The sequence below is a fragment of the Halichoerus grypus genome, chromosome 4, assembly GCF_964656455.1.
Source record: "Halichoerus grypus chromosome 4, mHalGry1.hap1.1, whole genome shotgun sequence".
Classification (NCBI taxonomy): Eukaryota; Metazoa; Chordata; class Mammalia; order Carnivora; family Phocidae; genus Halichoerus; species Halichoerus grypus.
The window spans coordinates 39,439,868-39,463,975 of NC_135715.1; the positions used below are offsets into that span (position 1 = coordinate 39,439,868).

General features: G+C 36.0%; 1 protein-coding gene across 9 annotated transcripts in view; it reads left to right on the plus strand.

Annotated features, from left to right (window-relative positions):
* The window catches only part of PCDH9 (protocadherin 9), a 925,839-nt gene extending 902,700 nt beyond the window's left edge, over nucleotides 1-23,139 (plus strand). For 7 of the 9 annotated variants that reach the window (XM_078070273.1, XM_078070276.1, XM_078070272.1 and 4 more), the window contains one exon: nucleotides 22,583-23,138. In XM_078070273.1, the coding sequence (XP_077926399.1) occupies nucleotides 22,583-22,956 (374 nt within the window). In that variant the 3' untranslated portion in view covers nucleotides 22,957-23,138. Of the gene's footprint in view, nucleotides 1-22,582 lie in introns of all 9 variants that reach the window. The other 2 variants (XM_078070271.1, XM_078070279.1) reach the window with 1 other exon arrangement.
* The last annotated feature ends 969 nt before the right edge of the window (nucleotides 23,140-24,108 follow it).

The following is a 24,108-nucleotide window of genomic DNA, read 5'->3' on the forward strand; positions in this document are numbered from 1 at the left end:
ATCACGTCGTGACTCTAGAAATCATACTGAACCACTGAAGTGCTTACTGGTGCTCCTGGTCAGTCGTACTCGTCACACTCGGTGACTGTCCTCAATCCAGGCAGAAAACCCATTCTCAGGTAACACGATCAACTGGAAAGAATGTAAACCACTCCACTGCCCTTAAAACATATAGACGTCAACTCTCACACAGGTTATTTGAGGCTCAGTAGCAATGGTGAGCAGCCCAGGAGGGCTCCTGATACACAGGGAGGTTTGATTGTAATACCACATTGTAAATTTTCTGTATGTTGTATGAAAAACAAAAGAGTAATTGGAAATCATATATTAATGGTCTACCTTAATTATTTCCTCATTACTATAAATGACAACAGCATACTTCTGAGGTACTTCCTATGTTTATAGTGTTTTTCTTCGGAGGCTGCCAGGGTGACCTGGGCCAATATTATCTATGTCTGAAAAATATTCTTAGTTTGGTTTCTGTAATTACAAAACCAGAGGATAAAAGTAATAAATGATAGTAATTTGGTAAAGCATTTTGTTCGATGCCTCGAAACTATTTTAGAGAGAGAAAACATTTCTGGCCTTGATAAAAGTAAACCTGAGGAGATTAAAAACTGGCTGATGAATTTCGTGCAACACGTAATTATCAAGTATCCTACATTCATTTTTGATACCTAATGGGATCTTTGAAGGGTCAGTGATATTTTATTTATGCTTTCAACATTGATCTTTAATGAGTAATTAAAGGCTTATTAATTAGATGTTACAGGATGCCAAATCAGCTCCAAGGATTGTGGAAGAATACAAACAGTTTCAGAGAGATTAAAGACACCAGCAGGAATAAACAAAATTAAGTTAATTCTAGATTTCATAGCTGAGGAAGATAGAGTACAAGATTTTGGATTCATTGCCCACGTGTCTTTCATTTTATTTTTATTGTGATTGTGCACAAATGTCACCTCATATCCAGTTGATTTTGATGCTCACAATAACCTCCTAATGGAGCAGGTATTATAGGCTATAATTTTAGAGATGAATTTAAGGTACAGAGACGTAGATAAGGCCCCAACTACCTGTGATGACACAGATATTTGAACCTTGGTGCTCAAAAGGGAGCCCAGAGCTCTCTCTCATAAGAATATATTTTACATATTTACATGGTTCATTTTTTTTGGTTCCTCCTAGGTTAATATTTTTAAAGTGACAAACATAGTACCTTTAGGAAGAAGGCAAGACTTGTGAAGAATATATTTCAGGACAGAATAATTTCTTTTAATTCTCAAAGCTGTACCAAGTGGTCTCACATTCTCCTAGAGGTTAGCTCCCCCAAACCAAAGTAAAGACAAGCAAACGTAAAGGGACTAGTGGTCTGTTACTCTCCCTTCCATCAAATATAAAATAAAATACTCTCCATTCCACCAAATATAAAAAAAAAAAAAAAAAAAAAGTCACCTGGGACCATAAAAGGCGAGGTATTTAGGTTTTCCAAACTTCTGGTATCAGAAATTTAAGGCATACTGGTCTGTTGGGCAGGGTTTTAAGCAGATGAGCACATATTCCATTCTTAGAACTCTGACTTGATGTATTTCAGAGTTTGGTTAGGCGATTCTTAAGGCTATTTTCAAGGCTTTGTATACAAGAGTGTCTGAATCATTTGAAAGATAAATACATTAAGAATGATGATTGCAACTTCCTTGAAGAGAAAAAAAAAAATCTAGAAGAAGGAAAGAGTCTTTACGGAAATAGGGAGCCCAGTCTAAGGTACTGCATTTGTCCAAGTGAGAAATGGCAGTTTTTAACCTAAGGCAGTGTGCTTATGTTAGGTCGGGGAGAGGAGGCATTGGTTTTATAATTTCAGTAGCTTCTTTTTACTTAAATTCAATGTATTTTTTTAAGATTTTATTCATTTATCTGAGAGAGAGAGAGAGAGAGAGCGAGCAGCAGTGGGGGGAGGGGCAGAGGGAGAGTGACAAGCAGACTCCCTGCAGAGCAGGGAACCAGACTCAGGGCTGGACCTCAGACCCTGAGATCTTGACCTGAGCCGAAGCCAGAGGCTAACCGACTGAGCCACCCACACGCCCCTCAATACTTGTATTTTTATCTCTAAAGTTTAAAATTGAATAAAATGTCCTGATGTCATTGTCCTTAATTTTACCCACAGGAATATAATTATGAGTTAAAGTGCATTATGTAGCTATGGAATGGCTCTGGTAACTATGAGTTTTTATAAAATAAGGGAAAAGACATGGCTGTTAAGCTCAAAGGACTTACAGTTGGGAAATATGAAAGACAGGGCATAGATAGCCAGGAGTGGGACATACATGCAAGTAGGAAAAGGTCAAGAATTATGTGTTTCAGTTCCTAATCCATCTGTGCCCTGGTTAAAACCATATGAAGTTCATACAATAGGAATATCATTTTGTTGTCATGGTATTTAGAACAGACTAGCCAACAATGCAAGAAGCAGGAGACTGGTGTGAACAAGGCTATTAGGGTATTAGGAATGTGAGACCAGCAGCCACTGGACAGAGGTTTGATAGAGTAATGAGAGGAGTAATGCAGCTGAGATGTATTACAAGGGAAATGTAAGCCCCAGTTCCTGTCAGATTTCTGAATAAGAGGTGGGAATGATCTGCCAGTTTTGCTTCATGATGTTTGTAATGAGCCTCTGCTTCAAAGCTGTTTCATTCTAATTCAGTCCAACTCCATGGACAGAAGATCACATTCTTAATCTAATTCCATGACTTTTTCCCTCAGTATCTTCCCAAAATACATGTATTCATTAGCAGCAACCAAAAGCATTAGCTTTAACAATTGTGAATAAAATCAGGGTGACTTCCCACAGATGTAGGCTTGGCTTAAATATGTGTAACAGAAACAGTGACCCTACAGAAAATGCATACAGTATGTAAATGCAGGTGCACGATGATGATTCTTAAGTACCAATTTTCTAAGTAAATTCTGGAATAAGAAAAAGAGAGACGTTCTTGTATTTCTCTGAATGCTGGCCTATTCAGTAAAAGAAAATCAGAGATTTAAACTTGTCAGCTCTAATTGTACAATAAACTGACATAATTTAACTTGACACAAATGTTATCTCTGTCCTTAACATTTTTCTGGCCTTCTGGAAACTTTTTTTTTTTTTTTCAATTTCCTCAGTAAAAACAACTCTTCACAAGTCCCAGAGACATCTTAAGTACATTTAAACCTTAACCCTTGGAAGAGGGAAGCACTCTGTCACAAACCTGAAGATCAGCATTTACCCTTCTAGTCTTTATAGATTAGCTTTCTGAATAATGATTCTGTCTTAGCAAAGGCCACAAAATCCAACTCTGGAGTGGAATGGCAAATGTTTCTTATACAGAACTAAAAGTAGCTAGGGGACACATTATGAAAATACCCGTGAAGTTTGCACTATAGATTTCCTATCTGTTTTCTCTCCAGAATTTGAGTAATGTGGATCTCTAGTGAAAGGTATTGTTTCTATCATGTCACTGAATGATTTTTTTATGAGCTACACTAAGTCACAATATTTGTGACTTAGTCCAAGTGGAGGTATTGACGTCGAGTTTCCCAGAATGGGAGTGAAAGAGAGTAGATGCTCTAAGTTTGTGTATGTGTTCAGATTTACTTATTTGTAGCACAAGGAAATTTTCCAGGTTCTGAGGACCAACCCAGAAACATTAGTGACAGGTAGTGAACCTGTCACTTCCAGTTGCTTGGTGAATTATGTTAATCGGAGTGTTCTGAATAATTCCAGTTTACAGGAAGCATATTTCTGTGCTTACGAAGTTACCTTGTCCTATTTGCTTAGGAAATTTGACTCTTTGTAATACTTCACCTTGCAATCAATTCTTCTGTGCCATCCTTGCATTGTCTTTTATTCTCCTAGCTCAAGTGTTCTCATTCCATAGAATGCCTTATGGTTGCATCTGAACTTTATTCTAATGGACACACGCACTTTTATTTTATTTTGTTATGCTCATTTTAAATACCATTATTAATCTAAAATTGATGTCCTCTGTCAACCACAGAGAATCAGCAGCATGCAGTACTGTTTCTTGGAATTAGAAGCTCTAAATCACGGCCTCGTTCTAAAGAGCTGTGTGACCTTTGGGAAGTCACTTTACCACTTGGAACGCATCTTACCTAATGAAAATGATGGGGCTGAAGGAAACGCTCTCTACTATGTCTCTCCAACAATTCCAAAACATCTAGTCTTATCTACAATATTCACCAATGTATCTACCTTTTTCCATCTTGTGAAGGGAAGAACATGGCAGGATAGTGGAGTGAGATGGTGCATGTCATCACCCCTGAAGTATTCGCTAAGATGCAGAAAGGAACACCTAGCCTCACTGCTTCCTGTGGTCTTTCATAGTTCATTCTTCTTCTGGAGAGCACTCTGCTGGAGTCTTTCTTTCTTCTTCCTTTACAGACCTTCTGTAGGAAAAACAAAAAGAAAGGAGGGAGGAGCTAGGAAAGAATCGCAACCCAAAAGTCACCACTATTTTAGAGAGCAAAGTCCCGTCCTATGTATGCGTGTGCATTTCAGCGATACAACTTCAGCTACACTTGCTGGACCAAGATCGAGAAACAGCAAGGAGAGAAACGTAGTTAAAATAGTCCAGGTATTTCTACTAGTCATTCCTCCCAGGACAGTGAACTGCTGTGGGTGACATGAATATTTGTTTCTCCAGGTCCCTCATGGTCCTTATAATTCAAGCAACTTGATATGCTGAGTGGGCTTCAAGGGTTGTTCTGCCTACCCCTGAATTTTGCCTTAAGCACTCACTTTAAAACCTCCTGGTGATGTGATACCACCATAGGTTCCAAATATATAAGTTCCAAACCAAAACAAAACCAGTAAAAAGAAGATTCAAAATACAAATCAGCTTATCATAAAAGAATCTCCACACCACCCATAAAATCTGTGCTTTAGAAGCAGTGAGTCAAATCACAAGAGAAAAGCCAAAGAAACAAACACTTGAACTCCTTAAAATGAAGCCAAGCACCTCTTTTGTTTCTTCAGTGACACAATGATTTCTTTTTATTTTATTATACTTGTTGTTATTATTACAGTTTCATTATTTGGGATATCTCATTGTGCGCGCGCATGCACGCACACACGCACACACACACTTAACAGCTATTGCCTTTGAACAACTTAACTGCGCTGGAATTGTTTCTTGATAATTGAATCCACCAGGTGGAAGGGTAGGTAGCTGCGTAAAGTGCAACTGCAGACTCTCTCAAAGAAAATTTTATAATCATTCCAATTTTTGAGGTTAAGCCAGATGTTCTGGAAAGGTATTTGTGTGGGAGATGAAAATCTCATTTAATATATTTGTTAGGGGTCCGCTTCCTTATTTTCCTACATAAGCCAGTCATCAAACCTGACAGAGGGCACGAAGACCAAGGATTTTAGGTATCTTGATGGGTCATTCCTCTGTAGCATAATTAACACCTGCACTGCTATTCCTGTCAGGAAAGGCAAACACTGAATATGTTAATACTTGGGCATGCAGTAAGTCTTTTACTCCTGATCTCAGTTAATAGTTCTGTTAAAACTATATTTTGCTTTAAAAAGGTGGAAACTCATAAAATATCATAATTCACAGTGGAGGAATTTTCCTGTTAAGTATGACCGGATGATTTCAAAAAAAGAAGAAAAAAGAAAAATAACCAGAGAACTTTACCAGCCCATCATTTCTGTAATCCATTTGGACATGAAATATATAAGGATTTTTCATACATCGAGTTTTGTTAGCCAAGCTTAATAATGAACATATGTGCATATGCAAATGAAGTTAAAATGTCCACTAAATACTAATTATGAAATCATTGGATCTACTTCAGAAAATTTGAACTTACAGGCTCCTAGACTATATAATTTCCAACATCCATATAACTCACTTTCCTACCTGAAAATATAAGTTCTTGAATTAATAAGGATGGTACTCATGCAGTCACTAACAAGTATGCTGTTAAATAAACAGGAAATGTGGCCTGTGCCTTGTTCTCTAATGATATGAAGGGAGCAGATGGCTCGAAAAAAGATGTGTCAGTACATGGTGGTAAGTCATAAACAGCCATAGATTGCCAGCTCACCTCGAACCCAGCCTTTTTTTCCAGTCCCTACAGCTCACTAAGTGCTGCCACTCAAGTTGAACTTAACTGTGTCAGATTTTTGATTCATGCCTTTAAACACTTAGGCAGTATCTATATGTCACAAACTGAGTTGTGGCCATTTTCACCATCTATACTGATTGTCTCAGCCAAAATGATCATAGGTTAACATACATCTGTCATTGAGATAACTAGAGAGAAGGGAATGGCTTGGCTTCTCTCCATTCATTTGGTACATTTTGTTAGGTACTCAAATACTGTGATCCAGGAATGTATTCTTATGGAAAGAAAATTAAAAGAAAAAAAAATCCAGTATGTCCCTCAGAAAAACAGCAAAAGTAACATGACACCAATTTAGCATCAATTGCAAAGAACAATAACAATCACACAATTGTCCTATTAATGTAATTTGGGCATTTTGTCAGTCTCACTAATAATTTAGATTTAGCAATAGTTGGTGTAACATCACAGGCCTAAATAGCTCTAGTCCCCTGGCACAGTAGCTAGGAACTAAAGACCCAGGTGTTGAGACAGTGAAGAAACAAAGAATCACAAGAAAGAAAAAAGTGAACTACAGTGAGATACAGTGAAGAAACTGAGCAGCCCAGGAGAAAGCAATAAATAGTAATTTCAAGTCTTATAGGAGTTTAGAAAACATTCGTAGAGATTGCTTATCTTGTCATGTAGCGATTAGAAAGAGTAAGTTTTTTTTTTTTTTAAAGCTCTATATGTTTACAAACACAATCTGTTCATTTATAATGACCATTTTAATTAAACAAATGAAAACAGCTTTGAATTTCATGTATTGACCTGACCTTCTTAGGCATCCAAAGGGCTTTGGGATAGGCAGACAACCAAATAACACACTTTCAAACAGCATTAGCTCCTAAAATAATAGTGATGATCATTAACCAAAAATAATTAATATAAATACAAATAAGTCTTCAGTGTCACCTTGACCTTAATCGCTACCATTCACCTGAATACCAACTTTCAAGATGAATCTTTATGTAAGGAAAATATGGTTTATAGTTGTCATTTCTAGTTCTCTTTGTAAAACTAATTAGATACCAACCTCTCATCCTCTGCAAACAAGCCTATATTTAAAAAGTCCTTGAATCCTTATTTTATCACAGGAAAAAAAAATTCTCATGGCAAATTAACACCCTGCATTTGAGAAAGATCTTTGGGGTGTCTCCTGGTTCATGACTTTGGCTTTCTTCAACTTTATATCAAAGAATTTGAAGGACAGATTGTAACCATTGGTATATATTCATAGTTTGTTTCAGGAGCCCAATTAGGCATGAGCATTTAGAAACACAAAGGATACTTCTTTAGCTCTGCATAAGGTTTTTGTAGCATATTCACCTTGGAGGAGATACATTTTGGTGGCTGTAAGAGTAATTACCAAGAAGCAATGCTTTGGATTCAGTGAGAAACTCTGAAAGAGAAAGAAATTTGGTTCAGTTGTATTGCTTAAAGGGAAGATGCTCAAGCTATATGTGGTCTTAAGCAGTCTATTTAATCCAATAACACCATTTTATCTTCTCTCATCTGTGTCATCTCTTAGCAAAATGAGGCTTGGAGAATATAATTAAGACCTACATAATCTGGTTATATTAACAAAATTAATGCTACTGTCAACTTGGTAACTCGAAGATCGCAAGCTTATGGATGAATAGATGGATAGATAGATAGATTCCCCAAGTAGTATCTCCAAGTAATTTATTAGTTTTAGCATGGCTGCAAAAGATGCTTTTGTTGTTCAATTTACATTCCATGCTGACAGGGAGAACATTTTGGGGGCATTTCAGCCAGATACAGAATACTCTTAGTGATGGATTTTGAACCAAAGCCATACCAATTGTTCTAGATGACAACTTAACTTTATAAATCTTGCCAAAGGTTCACAGATCTCAGGACCTTTGACTGTCATCTAGATTAAAAAGTAAAGGTTCACTGTGCAGGTTACTTCTATTAGAGAGAAACTAACTGACATCCTAAGCAGTATTGATAATGTTTGGCAAGGGCCAGCTGTCTTGTGATTTTATTGATGTGGTAGACTGAGGCACAGAGGCCAACTCAAGAACTCGAAACAAGAATCAAGTGCTTCAACCATATTTTACTGCATAAAGTCAAAAAGACACAGAAACTATGACTTATGAATTTACAATAAGTTTTACTTTCAATGAATATATACTAGGTTAGTTATTTTTGTTATGATCTACATATACAAAGAGTGAGGTTTTTGGTGAGTATGTGAAGTGCAACATTTCAAGAATTTTTACTACAATATTAAGAAGACAATGGTATATTTCATTCATTCTTACCAGCTCTCTTTTTATCAACTCACATGGCTACTCTGAATTTTTAAATATTTATTCTGAGTTATTATCCTCGTAATTGGCCTACGTACCCTGTATAGTTAATAGGAAGCATTGTTCCAAACTGATCACACTTGGATTTGTGGTGGATGACCATAAAGGATTTTGAAACTGTGTTTGGACCAGTCAGGCCTTTGAGACTGGATTTCAGTTGGAAGGATATTTATTGGCTTTGTGTCTAGTGATTTACATTTAAAAAAAAAGCAGAAACAAAGACTTTCCCACAATTGCTCCTATCTTTTATATTATAATTTATCTTATCTGTTCACTCTCTGGTTTCCTGAATACATTCTTCCAAATCTTCCATAGTTCTTTCTAGATTTCAAGTCTGTTCCACCCTCCTTGTTCCTTACCCCTTTAGGTATGGGAGTGGTAATAATTTCATACTTTTCTAGGTCTTTGCCTCCCTCCCTACTTTTTATTAGTTCACTTTCCCCAGCCCACAGTCCACGAAGAGTTCTTTCATCAAACTCTTTTCATTAATCCTTTTGAGTGTTATCTCTTCCATGTCAAGACATTGAAAGATACACTAGGTACACCAGCTTGTGGAGAGGCATATTTTCACCTTGAGCTTTGATGGATGCCTCAAAGCCTTCTCTATCTCGAAATCCTATTCATCTGCCCTCGTGCCTCAAGCCTTCATGTGTATGAGTTGAAAAGGCTTTCTGTGGCTCTTACTGAGGTATAGATATTGTTCCAAAGGATAACACTTAACATTTTAGTCAATAACATTATAAGATTAATGAGTTTGTCAGAGTAGCCAACCACCAATTATGCCCAAGAGACAGGTCATTTTGATGAGACGTATTGGAAGATAATAAAACATATTTAATTGCAAAGGGATAGCAGACCTAGATAGGAAGCAGACGTGATTAGGCATAACTCCTCCAAAGAAATTATTGAAATAACGCAGAGGAAGAAAAAAGAAGGCCCCTCAGAATAGAAGGTCAAATTTTGCTTACCAAGATTTTTTTCTCCTGGATACAGAATTAATGGCAGCCCTATCCCCTCTTTTGTGTTCTTACTTTCACTCTGAAACTCTATTCTGAGAATAATGCTAGTTTGCCTAAAATTTTGCATGTAAGCATAAGCTTAATCTTGAGAAATTTGTAAATATTTTTGTCTAGATGGTAAAGTACATTGATGTTGCAATGAAGTTTTTCTGTCTCAGAAAAAAGGATAATGATTTACATCTCATAAAATCATAATGACAGTGAGATTTTGGTGATAAATATGGCCACATTATGTCTGTTGAATAGTTGGGAGTTAGGGTCAACCACCAATAACATCAAAATATTAAAAAGATGTTTTCTTGTATCAGAAAACTATGGTCTCTGATTGGCAATAGGCAGAGCAGAAAATAATGCAGAGAATCTCAGCTGAATTTGTATAGATGTTATAAAATTCTCATGTAACACTTATTATTTTAAGAGAGAAATTTATCTTTCGAAGACTGATATTAATGAAGTAATTTCTCTGGATTTGCAAGGTGCATTCAGAGATAAACATACATTTTAGATTGGAATGGGTAATTCTATGCATCACCCTGAGAGGGCAAGATTTCTCTCCACAATAGTCTATTATACAGGCCATTTTCAATAATGAAGTAATGCCATTTTCAACAGTTCCCTTAGGAGATTCTTTCAAAATATAACATTAAACTTCTCATTTTTTAGAGTAGTTTTCTTTATGTACAACTGAATTTAAGCAGTGAATTTTACCATGATATTCTACGTGTAATCTAATGTGACATAAAGGCTTCTTTTAAAATCACCTTTCAGGGCGCCTGGGTGGCTCAGTCGTTAAGCGTCTGCCTTCGGCTCAGGTCATGGTCCCAGGGTCCTGGGATTGAGTCCCACATCGGGCTCCCTGCTAGGCGGGAAGCCTGCTTCTCCCTCTCCCACTCCCCCTGCTTGTGTTTCCTCTCTCGCTGTGTTTCTCTCTGTCAAATAAATAAAATCTTTAAAAAAATAAAATAAAATCACCCTTTCCCCTAAAATTCGTGAAAAATAATTTCATCCTTTAGGGTTTTAAGCCAGTATATTTACAGAGTCTAAACTATATTTAAGTTTTCAATACATTCCCTAATCAACTTAATTTTTTCTAAATGTCTTCCCATTTACCTGAACATACCTGTACCGAAGAGCTAAATCCTACACAATTATCTGCATCTCATTAGGGCTCTGCTTTAGAATAATGGCTAATAATTACTTTGGTGTCTTCAGGCTTTCAAGAATTATTTTGTTATGGATCCTGTGACTCTGGACTTCTGAGGACATCTAAAAAGCTCTGATGGTTAAAGGAGTTATGAACTTTCTAGCATGATCAAGTAGTTTGATAGGACATAGGAAGCAACCCACTTATGTTTCACTTTGGGGCATTCCACTTGCTTTGTCACCAAAGTAGGGTAGTGCATTAGTGCTTTTGAATGCAGCTATTTTGCATTTACTAATACCACCTAGACATTCCAAGTATTATCTTAGTGAAGTTTTATGCTATGAACTCTTAACAAGGTTTCTTATGTACAGGTAAAAACTATTTGATTACTATTTTCTCAGTGTAAATTACTTGTCACATAATGTTTTATGTACAGTTTTTATGTTAGCTCGCTGATCTGAGGGCTCAGAACAAACTTCATTTATTCCTTTGTTTCGAAGCATACCCAGTAATTATCTACAATGTCCCAGGCCATGGTAATACATGCAGTTATCAAAAAGCAAATTACCTGGCTTTGTGATGCTTACATTCTACTGTGAGAGCTAGATCATTAACAGATAAATAAATTGTGGCAGGTAGCAATGAGTGCTATCAAGAAAAATTCAGCTAGGTAAGGAAATAGAGTGGGTAGAGGATATTTTTGTTTTTATAAAGTGCTCAGGAAATGCCTGTATGATTGAATCTGAAGAAATCTAAATGCAGTGAGTGAGTGATTTTCTTTAAGGCCAATGAAAAGACAGTCCAGACAAAAATAATAGCAAATCCAGAGGCCCTGAGACCTCATGAATCTTGGTGTATTGGAGGCACAGCAAGAAAGGGAGCAGAGTAAGGTGGGGTTGAGGAGAACACATGAGAGATACGAGTTCAGAGAGTTGGGCAGGAGCCAGGTCATGTGAGACTTTTTGGACCATGCAAAGGAGCATGTCTTTTACTCTGATGTGATGGGAGGCAAAGGAGTGAGGCACTCTGCTTTAAATATTGTGTTAGGCTGAGTATATTCATATATATTCATAACCTAGTCCCCAGAACACATGACAATGTTATCTTCCATGACAAAAGTGACTTTGCAGTTGTGGGGTTAAATTTCAGATTTAGAGATGGGGAGATTATCCTGGATTATCCACCTAGGCATTATGTAATCACAATGGTCTTTATAAGGAGGATTCAGGAGGAGTTTGAGGGGCTGATGTGGTAAAAGAAGTGGAGATTGGAGAGACGTGCTTTTAAAATGGAGGAAGGACCCAGAAGTCAAGGAACGTGGATGGCCTCTAGAAGCAGAAAGAAGGAAAGGGGATGGATTCTCCCCACAGAATTTCCAGAAGGAAGCAGTGTGGTTGACATGCTGACTTTAGTTTAATGAAATTGATTTCAGACTTTTGATATCCAGAACTGTAAGAGAATAAATTTATGTTGTTTTAAGCCACTAAGTTTGTGGTAAGTTGTTACTGCAGCAATAGGAAACTAATATAAGTACATTAGTTATATGCTTATAACTCCATTTGACCCTTGAACAACACAGGTTTGAACTGCATGGGTCCACTTAGACATGATTTTTTTTTTTTTTTTTGATAAATACAGTACAGTGCTACAAATGTATCTTCTCTTCTTTATGATTTTCTTAATAACATTTTCTTTTCTCTAGCTTACTTTATTGTAAGAACACAGCGTATAATACCTACAGCATACAAAATATGTGTTCATCATGTTATCAGTAAGACTTGTGGTCAACAGTGGGCTATTAGTAGTTAAATTTGGGGGGAATCAAAATTTATGTACAGATTTTCAACTGCATGGGGGTCAGTGCTCCTAACCTCCATGTTGTTCAAGGGTCAACTATGTCTCTATCAATTGATTGAAATAGATAGGTGCTTCTAGTTAAAGACTGGAATGTCAAGAGAGTGTAAGAAGGCTCAGTCAGTAGAGCATGAAACTCTTGATCTTGGGGTTATGAGTTCAAGCCCCACGTTGGGGATTGAGCTTAAAAAAAAGTGCAAGGAGGAGTCCTGTTAGGAAGTAATAGTGGCTTGAGCTGGTGGGTTTTCAGAGAAGTAGGTAGACTGAAGAACTTTGACTGTATCTTGAGTAAATGACAGATGTCATATTAGTTTTCTATTGCTGAGTCACAAATTACTACAGTTTAGCTGGTTATAGCATGACAGATATATTATCTCAGCTTCCATCCATTTGTTATCTCATGAGTCCAAGTGGGCTTAACATGCCTAGGGGCTCACAAGACTGAAATCAAGGTATCAGCTGGACTGAACTCTTCTCTGGAGGCTTTGAGGAAGAATCCATTTTTCAGCTAACTTTGATTATTAGCAGAACCCTGTTCCTTATGGTTGTGGGACGAAGATCCTTGTTGTCCTGCTGGCTGCTAAGCTGGAGTTGGTTTCTGCCATTAGAGGTTGCTCTCAGAGGCTTTCTGTGTGTTCCTTTCTATTTTGAAAGCCACCAGGGGCATATTGAATATGAGCTCCCTTCTGCCTCTTGCTAGAGAAAACTCCCTGCTTTTCAAGGGATGGTATTAGACCTACCGGATAATCTCTCTTTTATTTAATTAAAAGTCAACTTTATTAGTTGATAAATGATTTTATTATGTCTGCAGTGTCCCTTTTGCCATTGTCTTAGTTTGGGTTGCTATAACAGTGCTGTAGTCTGAGTGGCATAAACAATAAACATTCATTTCTCACAGTTCTGGAGGCTGGGAGGTCCAAGATCAAGGTGCAGGCAAAATTGGTGTGTGGTGAGATCCCTCTTCCTGGTTTACAGACAGCCCCCTTGTTGCTATATCCTCACTGGGCTGAGGAGGGGGGTGGGGGAAGGGGAGGGAAGGAGAGGGTAGAGGAGAGGGAGAGGGGAATTGCAATTGAGGGAGCTAGCTTTTTTGTCTCTTCTTTATAAGAGCACTAATCCCATTGTTGAGTTTTCCTCTGTCATGCCTCATTTAAACCTCATCTAATCCCAAAAGTCCCACCCCCAAATACCACCACATTGGGTGTTGGGGCTTCATCATATGAATTTGGGGGACAGAAACCTTCAGTCCATAGTAGTCATATAATGTAACACAATCACTTGTGTGATATCTTACTGTATTCATGGTCCCAGGGATAGGTTAGAGAATATTGAGGGGAGAGGCATTTTAGATTTCTGCCTAACAGGTGCCAAGGTTTATTCCTTTCTTGTTTTTTTTTTTTTTTTTTTTCATCTGAATTGAGCAAGCAGTGTGCCATATGCAAGAAGGGTAAATGGCAGAGAGAGTAACAGGTTTGGAGAAAGGAAAAATAGCAAGAATTATGTTACTTGGAACGGCCAATTAAGAAATTCAAATGATGTTAAGGAGCCGGTAGTCAGATAATACTAATGTGGCCCAGGAGTACAATATGGGACTGGAAATATAAATTGGGGAATCACCACTACATATATGACATGTGAGGCCACACAATTATGTGAGCTCACCTGGAGGGAGTCAAGGTAAAGAGCACTGAGCAATCCAACATTTAGAGGTCTGGAAAAGGAAACAGACTAGTGATGGACTGGAGAAATTAGGAAAAAGTGACAGCACCAGGGAACTTGTTAAAATTGAAAATTTGGGGGTTTCACCCCAAGCCTACAGAATCTTCATTCCTGGATGGGGTCAAGCAATATATGAGTTAAAAAGCCCTCCAGCTAACTCTGATACATGTAAAAGTTTGAGAGCTTTAGTTGTTTGGACCATGGGGACAGGACAGAATGGAAGTAGATAAATCCTCAATGTCCTTGCATCTTGAAGTGAGATCCTTGAACACGAGCAGCAACAGCATCTGTGAGATTGTTAGCAATGAGGGAACTGAGGACCCCTGATTTACTGAACAAGAATTGTCATTTGACTGATTTCCCCACGTGGTTCATATGCACATTAGCATTTGAGAAGCACTGATCAATGCTATGTTATTTCAAAATTATGGAAAGATAATCCAGGTATAAACACACATACACACCCACCCCCACAGATCACATACACCACAGAACTGATGTTTTACTCCATTTAAAAATAATCTTTCAGACATCTTTTAAAATATATAAAGTCTTTAATTTCTTAATAACTTAGCAAAGAATTTCCTCCAAATTTCTCAATGCTTAAAATAAACTGGGACAAGTCTCTATGCCCTCTGAAGACCCTGAGAATCTAGCTCAGACTAGGGGAGGAACAAGGCTGCAGTTATAAACGTCCCAGGTGAAGATCATCAGAGCGCACTGTGCAAGTGAAAGTTAAGTTGACCAGTTTTTATTTCTCATCCCCAATCTGAAATATGGGAACCAGTGGAGATTGTGTAAAGGCAGATTACTTCACAATATTGTGTACTACTGGCCTAGTTAAAACTTACCTAAAATAAGCAACTGAGAATTTTTTTAAGGAGACAAAAGATTACATTGTTTGCTTCTTCATTTTTAATTTGGATCTCAGCCTAAAATTAATCTGTAAAAATTTACTTCATTTCTTAACACCTTCGATTGGCTCCTTAAAATGTGTTGTACATCAAATAAGATTTACTACATTTTTTTTTTTTGAGAAACAATGCAAATTGCAAGTAGTGGAGAGTAATTCAGAATAATTCTATTAAATATCAATGTGTGAATGAATACTTAAAATGAAAGATACTAAATGTAATCAAAAGAAATGGTAAACTATATAAGAAGATAAATGTGATCTGCAATAATGTAAATAAGGTGTTTCAAATCATGCAATTTGGTCAAAATTTGGTAATTAATTTAAAGAATCAATAACCTTAGACCTTTCCCGTTCAACTGATCACAACATCAAAGACTAATAATGGCTAATAAAAAAAATTATCAAAGATAATTTCCTTTGCAGCAGTTAGCTTTTGCAGGTGAGAAAAAAGCAGCTGATATTTATGCCATGCAGAAGAAAGCTAAAGATTTATAATGAAGTGCTCTCCATTCTTTGTGAGCTATAAAGTCTGTCCAAATAGCAATATCCTCTCCCTCAGAGAATCTGCTGCTTGGGCTGGCCATGTGTTATTGTATTTGGACTGTCTCCATCTGCAAATGTTGACTTTTCATCTGTGACCAAGGAAAAAAATCTGTATGAGGAATGTGTAAAACATTTAATCCTTGTTTACTTGTTAACCAAAGGTTTCCTCAAATCCTGCTGGTGTGGGTTTTTGCATTTGCTTCTCAAGGTGACTGTAGGTGCATTCACAATGTAGCGTTTAAATCCAAGCTATAAGCTAAAACTCTGCCGAAATCATTAGGTTTTTACTTAGATTTAGAAATCTAAATACTTGTTCTAAATATAGTTTTACATTTGAAAACCTAAATGTGACCTAAATAATACAGTAGTCTATAGGAAAAATTGATTTATAATTCCTTTGCTCTGTATGGGGCTTCTCAATACTAAAATGAATATGACACTGAAAAGTTTGATTATCTATGGTAAACCACAATGGTATTTGATAAGGGAATAAGAAAACGGTAGAGGTCATTCATCAAAATCTAGTCTCTTATCCTCAATTTAGAGATGAGAAACTGGGAGCTAAAATCTCTTAGGAATCTAAAATTACTTTCACAAAGTCCATATTAATCCATTGTTTTATTGTGGTTCAAATGTGTTTCTGTTTGCCGTAGCTATGGATGATGATCATGTGACCTGAGATTTCTAGACTGGTTCTGATTTTAGATGTTCTATGTAGCAATCTCTTGAAACTAACATGAGATCAAACAAAACCTGTTGAATGAATGAATGAAAAATATTTTTTCCATAAGTATACTCAAATTTGCCAGATCTATTTTGGGATTTAGACCACCAACATAACTGTGCTGCACTACTTCATATACCAATCTCAGTTCATGGCAATGGAATTTATTATACCTTTTGACTGTTTTTCTGTGTAAGAGCAGAGTCATAGCTGATATTTATTCCCATGTGACATTGATTTAAAAATTTTGATTTGGCATCATGTAATGTGATCTGAAGTAGAACGATGTATCAAAAGGGGATGTGGGCAATGCTCAACAACTTCCTCTGTTTTTCATGCCAACTCTCATATTTGAAATTAATTTTTGCTGTATTTAGATTGGAAACAAATTAACTGATTTGATTTTTTAACAGCAACTGTTCAATAAATATAGTAAGTGATGATGGAAGAGTAGATAGGAGGGGTGCCTAGCAAATGAATTTATCACACATTTTTTTTCAGAGCCCTCCATATTTGCATAAGCATTTATCTTTAGCTTTCCATTCAAAGTAATCCACAACAATGATAGGGAATTGTTAAGCTGTTATACCTTGCCTCAAAAAAAAAAAAAAAAAAAAGAAAAGAAAACAGAAAGAAAGATATGAAAAGAAGGAAAAAGATAAAGAAAAAGAACAGAAATAAGCTAAAAATGATGGTGAAAATGAGCTAGTAAAAATACTAATATTTTTGGATTGGTTTCTTAGAGATGCTAAAATTAACTTCGAATGTACTGAGTGAAAATATTTGTTTCCCTGAAATATTATTATAGGAAAATTGATTTAGGCAAGAAATAAGTATGAAGAGTAAGATTTTTCTCAGTATTTTAATAACAGCAAGTGCAAAACAACATTATAGGATAAAAGCCTACATAAAATGGAAATTTCTTTAGAACAAGTGAAGAAATTTCATCGTTGTGCCTAGAGATCTGGGAAACTGAGTCAGCAAATCCAAATCTGTGGATGCATCCTTCACTATAAGGTGTTCAGTGATGCACGACTCTGCATACTCCATTCTTACTTCTGTAAAATCTTGGGGAAATCAGCAAAATTGGAACTTAAGAACAAATGTTTTGCATAAAAATAGTGATATATGTTCTTATCACAAAAAGGCCATTATAACACGAGAATCAGATGTGTTCTGCATGGAAGAGGTATTTTTCTATGATAAAAATTGAACAAAATGAAAAATTGAGTGAGATGGGATGAGTTTGATCCCAGATGATAAAAAAATGACTTATCTCTTTTGCAATTCAATTCTGGCAGTCTGTTTAATCTTATTTTACCCAACAGTAAAAATTCTAAAGAAAATTCATTCACATAAAAGGCCAAATCTTCATATAGTATGAAACCTAACCAGAAATATGAAAGGTGTCATGATTTTTTTTTTTCTTTAATATCAGTTTAAAGCTTTGGAATTAAAAGGTTTCACGTCATCAGGTTGAAAAATACATGGACAGGCCAGAAGGTACTTGTTAATTACAGCAGTGAGTTAATCAATGAAGTAACAGTTCTGCTTCTGGGTATAATAAATGAGATCAAGACCCATTCAACTATCCTACCATTTAGGTATAGCTGGAGATCCATTAACTTGGATAGTTTCACATTTTAAGCTCACATCTTTCAAAGTCAGCAATTCAAGCAGCTCTCTGACAGCTGTTGATGCCTACCCATAGAAAAAGTATTTTGTTGGGTTTTGAGTGAGAAGGTGAGCTGTGCAAAGGTGGAGAGAGAAATACACTGACACTTGATATAAATATTAACTGAGACAACTTTCAAGCTTTTGGTTATGTGCTTTTGTATTTGCTTTCAACATTTAAATGCAGAGGCAGATGGCTTGTATGGTGTCATCAGCCCTTGTGTCTTTATACATTCAAAAACCTGGAATGATAACCAAACCCATAGATTGCAGATTTTGAAAGGGAACAAAGAATTTAGGTTTTAAAAAAAGTCAATAAAAGCTGCAGTTTTAGAAAAATCATGATGGTGGATTTTAATTATTTTGAGGAGAAAGGAAACAAATTGCATAATGCCGGAATTGTAGAAAGTATTGAGAAGTTTGGAATCCTGACCTGGGTTCTAAATAGATACTGTATGATGTAGCACAAGTAGGACAAGAAAGTAAATAAAAAATTGGAGAAACAGGGAAAACGCATGTGGATGCGCACACATACACCAATGTAAAATCTTAAGGCATTTATTAAGAATCCAGCACAGGATCTGATACATGTGATACATGATAGATATTCAGTAAACACTTTTTGAGGGAACTTATGAGTGGAAAATAACTATAATTAATCATCAATTAAAGTAATTACTTATAGTGATAACATTAAAAATAATCATGGTCAAAGATAAAGAGCAATATTTTAGTGCATATATTCTTTACAATATTAGCAAAACTTTCCTGATATTTTAAGTGCCCTATATTTGATGGATAAAGATTATTTTTAAATATATTTTAGAAAGTGACAATGTTCAGTATCAGTGCTTTAGAAAGAATGTTTTTCTCCTTTCAAAAAGTATAAAACAATTCAGTCATTGTTTCTAAAACTGAAAGAAATGAATTGGAAACTTCCATGTTTAGCATGCTTCTGATTAGAGCAGGGACTATCAGGACTTTTTAATTTAAAAAGTGTTTTTTTTTTTTTATTTTATTTTTTTTTAAAGATTTTATTTATTTATTTGAGAGAGAATGAGAGCACGAGAGGGAAGAGGGTCAGAGGAAGAAGCAGACTCCCTGCTGAGCAGGAAGCCCAATGCGGGACTCGATCCAGGGACTCCAGGATCATGACCTGAGCCGAAGGCAGCGCTTAACCAACTGAGCCACCCAGGCGCCCCTAAAAAGTGTTTTTTTTTTTTCCTTCTTATCAATTCCTGACAACTTGGAAGCATTATTATTTCCCAAAAAGAAAAAAAAAAAAAAAGAAAAAATTTCCCTATTCAATATCATGTTCCAAAATAAAAACTTACCAAAGCATAAAGCAAAGTGTATTTTCCCACAGTGCAGTTCAAGCATATAAGGAAACCGGTGTAATATAGTTTAATATAGTTTTTTTTTTTTTTTTTTTCCTTTAATGCAGTCTTAGTTCTGGGCCCTGACTAGAGTTCCTTTTCTTGAATAAGGCCAAACCACACACTACTTCCCTTCTAGAGCTCCCACACTCCTAGGTCATTATGTACCCTCCCTAATTGCCCCAGGTGTCAGGTACCAGGTAACTTGGGACATCCCCTCTGCCCTAGAATTTCAGAAATTATTCAAATTAGTCAATCCACGGAGAGACCAGGAAACCAACTCACCCCCCACCCCATTTGCCAAGCATAAACTGCCCCCTGCAATCCCAGTTTCTTTTTAGCCTAGTCCTTGTTGCAGTCCTCTGTGTGGGGTGGACTTTTCTCCTTCAGGGCTGTAAGTAACAAACACTTTCATCCCAGTGTGGTGTTCCACCTTGTGGTGGATCCTTAAATCTTATACAGCAATCAGGTACCTGAAAGACTTACCTAAGAATCTACAAAATGTCTCTACATTTACTTACACATTTTATCAAAAGCCTTCAAATTTATTTTTAAGAATAAATCATAAGTACAATTCTCAAAGAGTGATTAATATTACTTAATGGAAAGAAACTCATTTTTTTACGAGTCAAAGATTTTGTATAGTACACATACATTTTGACTGTGAATGTCGTCAATTGCCAATTATCTGTAAGAGGAACTTTCAGAAAAAGGTAGAAATGACATAACAGGGAACAAAGTCCCTCTTTTACCTTGTAAAGAGACAAGCATTCCTAAATCAGTTAACTGGTAATGACACCTATTCATTCCAAAGGACACCTTTTTCTTCCTTCTTTGTTCACTGCTTTTAAAATAATTGTTTCCCAAGATAACCTGAACACTCTATGAGGACAGCGTTGACACTGATTTTGTTCACTGCTGTATTCTTGGAGCCTGTCACAGTGTCAGCATATAGTACATGCTCAGTAAATATTTAATATTTATGGAATAAATAAATGTTACCAGTTCTGAAAAAAAAAAAAATATATACACTATTTGTTAAAATGTGTCACTCATTGCTGAAGACTAAGGGTCCACATATACTCACACACTCACACTTTCTCAGTCTCTGGATAATATTCTTAATTTAATGTGGCAATGGAATGGAAATGTGGATCTGTGGAAATGGAAATGGAAATGTGGATCTGTGGAAATCTTCAAGGTGCATACGAGCTATGAATTGGTGTAGTTATGGAAGTTAGCCGTGGTACTTGGGAAGCAAGCTGACCTTGAAAGAATAAGTAATTAAATGAAAACAGAAGAGGCAAAAGCATCTTCTAAACCTGTGATCTCAATGTAAGGAGCATGGATGGTTGAAGCAAAATGCGTTAGCTTTGTGGATACAGAGTCATCGAGCACACCACCATGAACCTAAAAGGGAGAAATTAGTTTGAACTTTTGAAGCATGGGCAGAATTCGGAGGGCAAAGAAAGGCTCATAGAGAAGTTTAAGTTAAATATACTAGGAAGTTAGTAATCGTTGGAGGTTTGTGAGAGAAATAGTTTTGAGTAACGAACATGTGTTTAAACAAAATAAAACTGTTTGTTTTTGAGGGGATGGGAATACAGGTCAGATGAGAAGGAATTTTAAAGTTTTTCTAAAGAGAAGATTTTAGATTTTTAAAAATGACTAAAATTTGAGTTTGTAGGGAACAGTAAATTTTAGCCACATTGTTTTCACAACCGATGTCTGTTGCAATGTTGCTTGTGTTTTGGGGTCTCAGCTTTTGGCCATCAACTTTTACCTATTTTGACAGGTGTTTTTATATGCAAGGAATAACTGGAATATTAATAAGACAGACAGATGTTAATATTAAAAAAACACAATTATTGGGCACTTAAAAATGTGAGTAGTGCTAACTTGGGTTTTAGCAAAGATACACATTCCAGTTGTTTAGTGTTTTAATCGACGTTGTGGCGAACATACAGATGTTTTTGTTTTCTTCTACGTTTTTATTCTGATGACTCTCTATATTGAAAATGCTTTATACCTCAGCCATTCTTGCCTATCCACGTAACCTCATTCGTAAAATCAATTCCTAATTTCCAGCCTATCACTTATCACTTGACTGTTTAATCAAGGGGAAAAGAACGAAACAAAACAAATTTTTCCTAAATCATTTGGCTGTTGTTTTTCAGTAGAAGGTTAATTTCCCTTTATCTAATCAGAAAAGAGTTTACTTTTGAAATCTTGGTTAAAATATATGTTCTAGATTTCCTGCTAGTAAAAACAAACAAAAAAACACAAACTAGTAGATAAATATCTACAATGACTTTTTTCCCCCTGAATATTAGACTTCATGTGATCCAATTTGCAACTTAGCTAAGACTTCCACTCTAGTGAAATCTGGGTTATTTAATACACTTAGAATTATAGAAAATGGTTTACGCTTGGAAGGAACCAAATGCTGTCTTTGGATGCAAATGACTTTTTATTTACTTGGATTTCAGAATGCTTTCAGCAGACCAGGTGTTCCTTTAGTAATATACACATTAATCAAAATATTCTTTAAGTTAGTTTTGATTTCTTAAAATGTGCAATTATTTTCATGTGATTTCATATAAAATTAACATGTGTTTATATGGAAAAATGACATTTTATGTAACCATTTAGAGTACTTATTTTTAATATTATATTTCAAGTACTAGTTTTGCATTTTGTTTTTATGGAGTTGTACATTTACACATTTTTCAACATCACACATACAATTTTTCTGTTTTTCATGATTTCTCATAAATAAGAGCTTTTTGTTGAGGATTAGAAGATAAATCAGTAACAATACATATACCATAGAAAGAGTTGATCAGAAATTATATATCTGTTTACTCATGTCTGTTTCTAGGTGTAAATGAAGGCCTAAGGAAAGAGATAATTCTTACTTCCACCACAAGGAATTTGATTCTTTCTGTTATTCTTGAAAGAATTTGAATTCTTTGAATTGCTTAACTTACACTTTTCATGAGAAAATGAGATCACCGATGCACTTTTTCTCTAAGGAGACAATTTTACATTAAAATTCTAACCACTTTCTTTTCTTATTCTCTCTGTCTCTTGCCCTCTGTAGATGGGCCTTTGGGTCCCCGAGGATTAGCTGAAGCTACAGAGATGTGCACTCAAGAGTGCTTGGTTTTGGGTCACTCTGATAATTGCTGGATGCCTCCTGGCTTGGGTCCATATCAACACCCTAAATCTCCTCTCTCAACCTTTGCACCCCAGAAAGAATGGGTCAAGAAGGACAAGCTTGTGAATGGGCACACCCTTACCAGAGCCTGGAAAGAAGATAGCAACAGGAACCAGTTCAATGACCGTAAGCAGTATGGCTCCAATGAAGGCCATTTCAACAATGGCAGCCACATGACAGACATTCCTCTGGCAAATCTGAAGTCTTATAAGCAAGCAGGAGGTACTATTGAGAGTCCGAAGGAGCACCAACTCTAAAAAAAAAAAAAAAAAAAAAAAGGCTATATGGGACCTAATAACTTTAATCTAAATAGACATGCTAATACCTTGTGTGTCAGAGCTTTATGTATTCAATAGATCTCTGTAACTATGCCCCTTTATAGCAGGGATATCCATAACTTTGTGTTAGCACCATGGAGGATACAATATTTTACAATATAAAAGAGAAGATAGTTCTACTAGCCATGTGATCTTGTTTACTAGAATTGATTAAACTCTCCGGAGATCACTCCATTGTGCAAATATCCTTTTTGGTTTTTGTTTTTTGTTTTTTAATTGAATTTTACTTTTGACCCTGGACTGCTGCTATGAATAATAGAATATGCATTTGGAGAGTAAGAAAGTTCCATGGATTAGAGTGACTGACGAACATATCCAGTTAGAAACTTGTGCCCTTTTTGTCATTGATTTGTGCTGGGACTGCTATACTTGACATTATCCTTCAAGCGAAACTTAAAAAGATAAGCATTAAACCTATCGTGCTGTTAACAACGTTAGTGGATACTTGTAAGTCAATCAGTGTTAAAGTATTTGTAAATAGAAGCAAGTTATTATTAACAACTTTTGTGTACTTGCAACGTTCACCTAAAAAAATGTTGTAGCATAACTGTGTTTTATGGTTGCTTCTTTCCTTCTTCTTAATTTGCCTCTTTGTCATTATTTTTGTTGTTTCTCTTAGTGAGGTGTTTCTGCGTTACTAGTCTCTCTTGACACACATTGTTCAAAGGATCTCAAACACTTGTGTTTAAAAAAAAGGTTCTGGAATCTTGCTTCTTTTGTGACAGCTTATGATGCTAGGATTCTGTAAAAAAATAAAGATGAAACGAAAACTTTATATAAAAACAGGACTTCTGCAAAAGCTTGGAAATTCAGAACCTATTTTCTTGACATCCTTGTTTTCAAAGTAGGCGAAAGCAAAATCACTTAATTAGTAGCATTAAGTGAGAGAGTAATGGGAAAGTGTTATCCTTCAGAAAGTAATATAATATCCTGTACTTGTCACTCATACAAAACTAATGTATCAAAATTAGCATATATTGAAGAAAAATTACTATTCAAAAATAGTTTCAACTGGGCAAATGTGTGTCTGCAACTTTGTTGAAATGGCAGAGTTTGTGTTGATCCTCATAT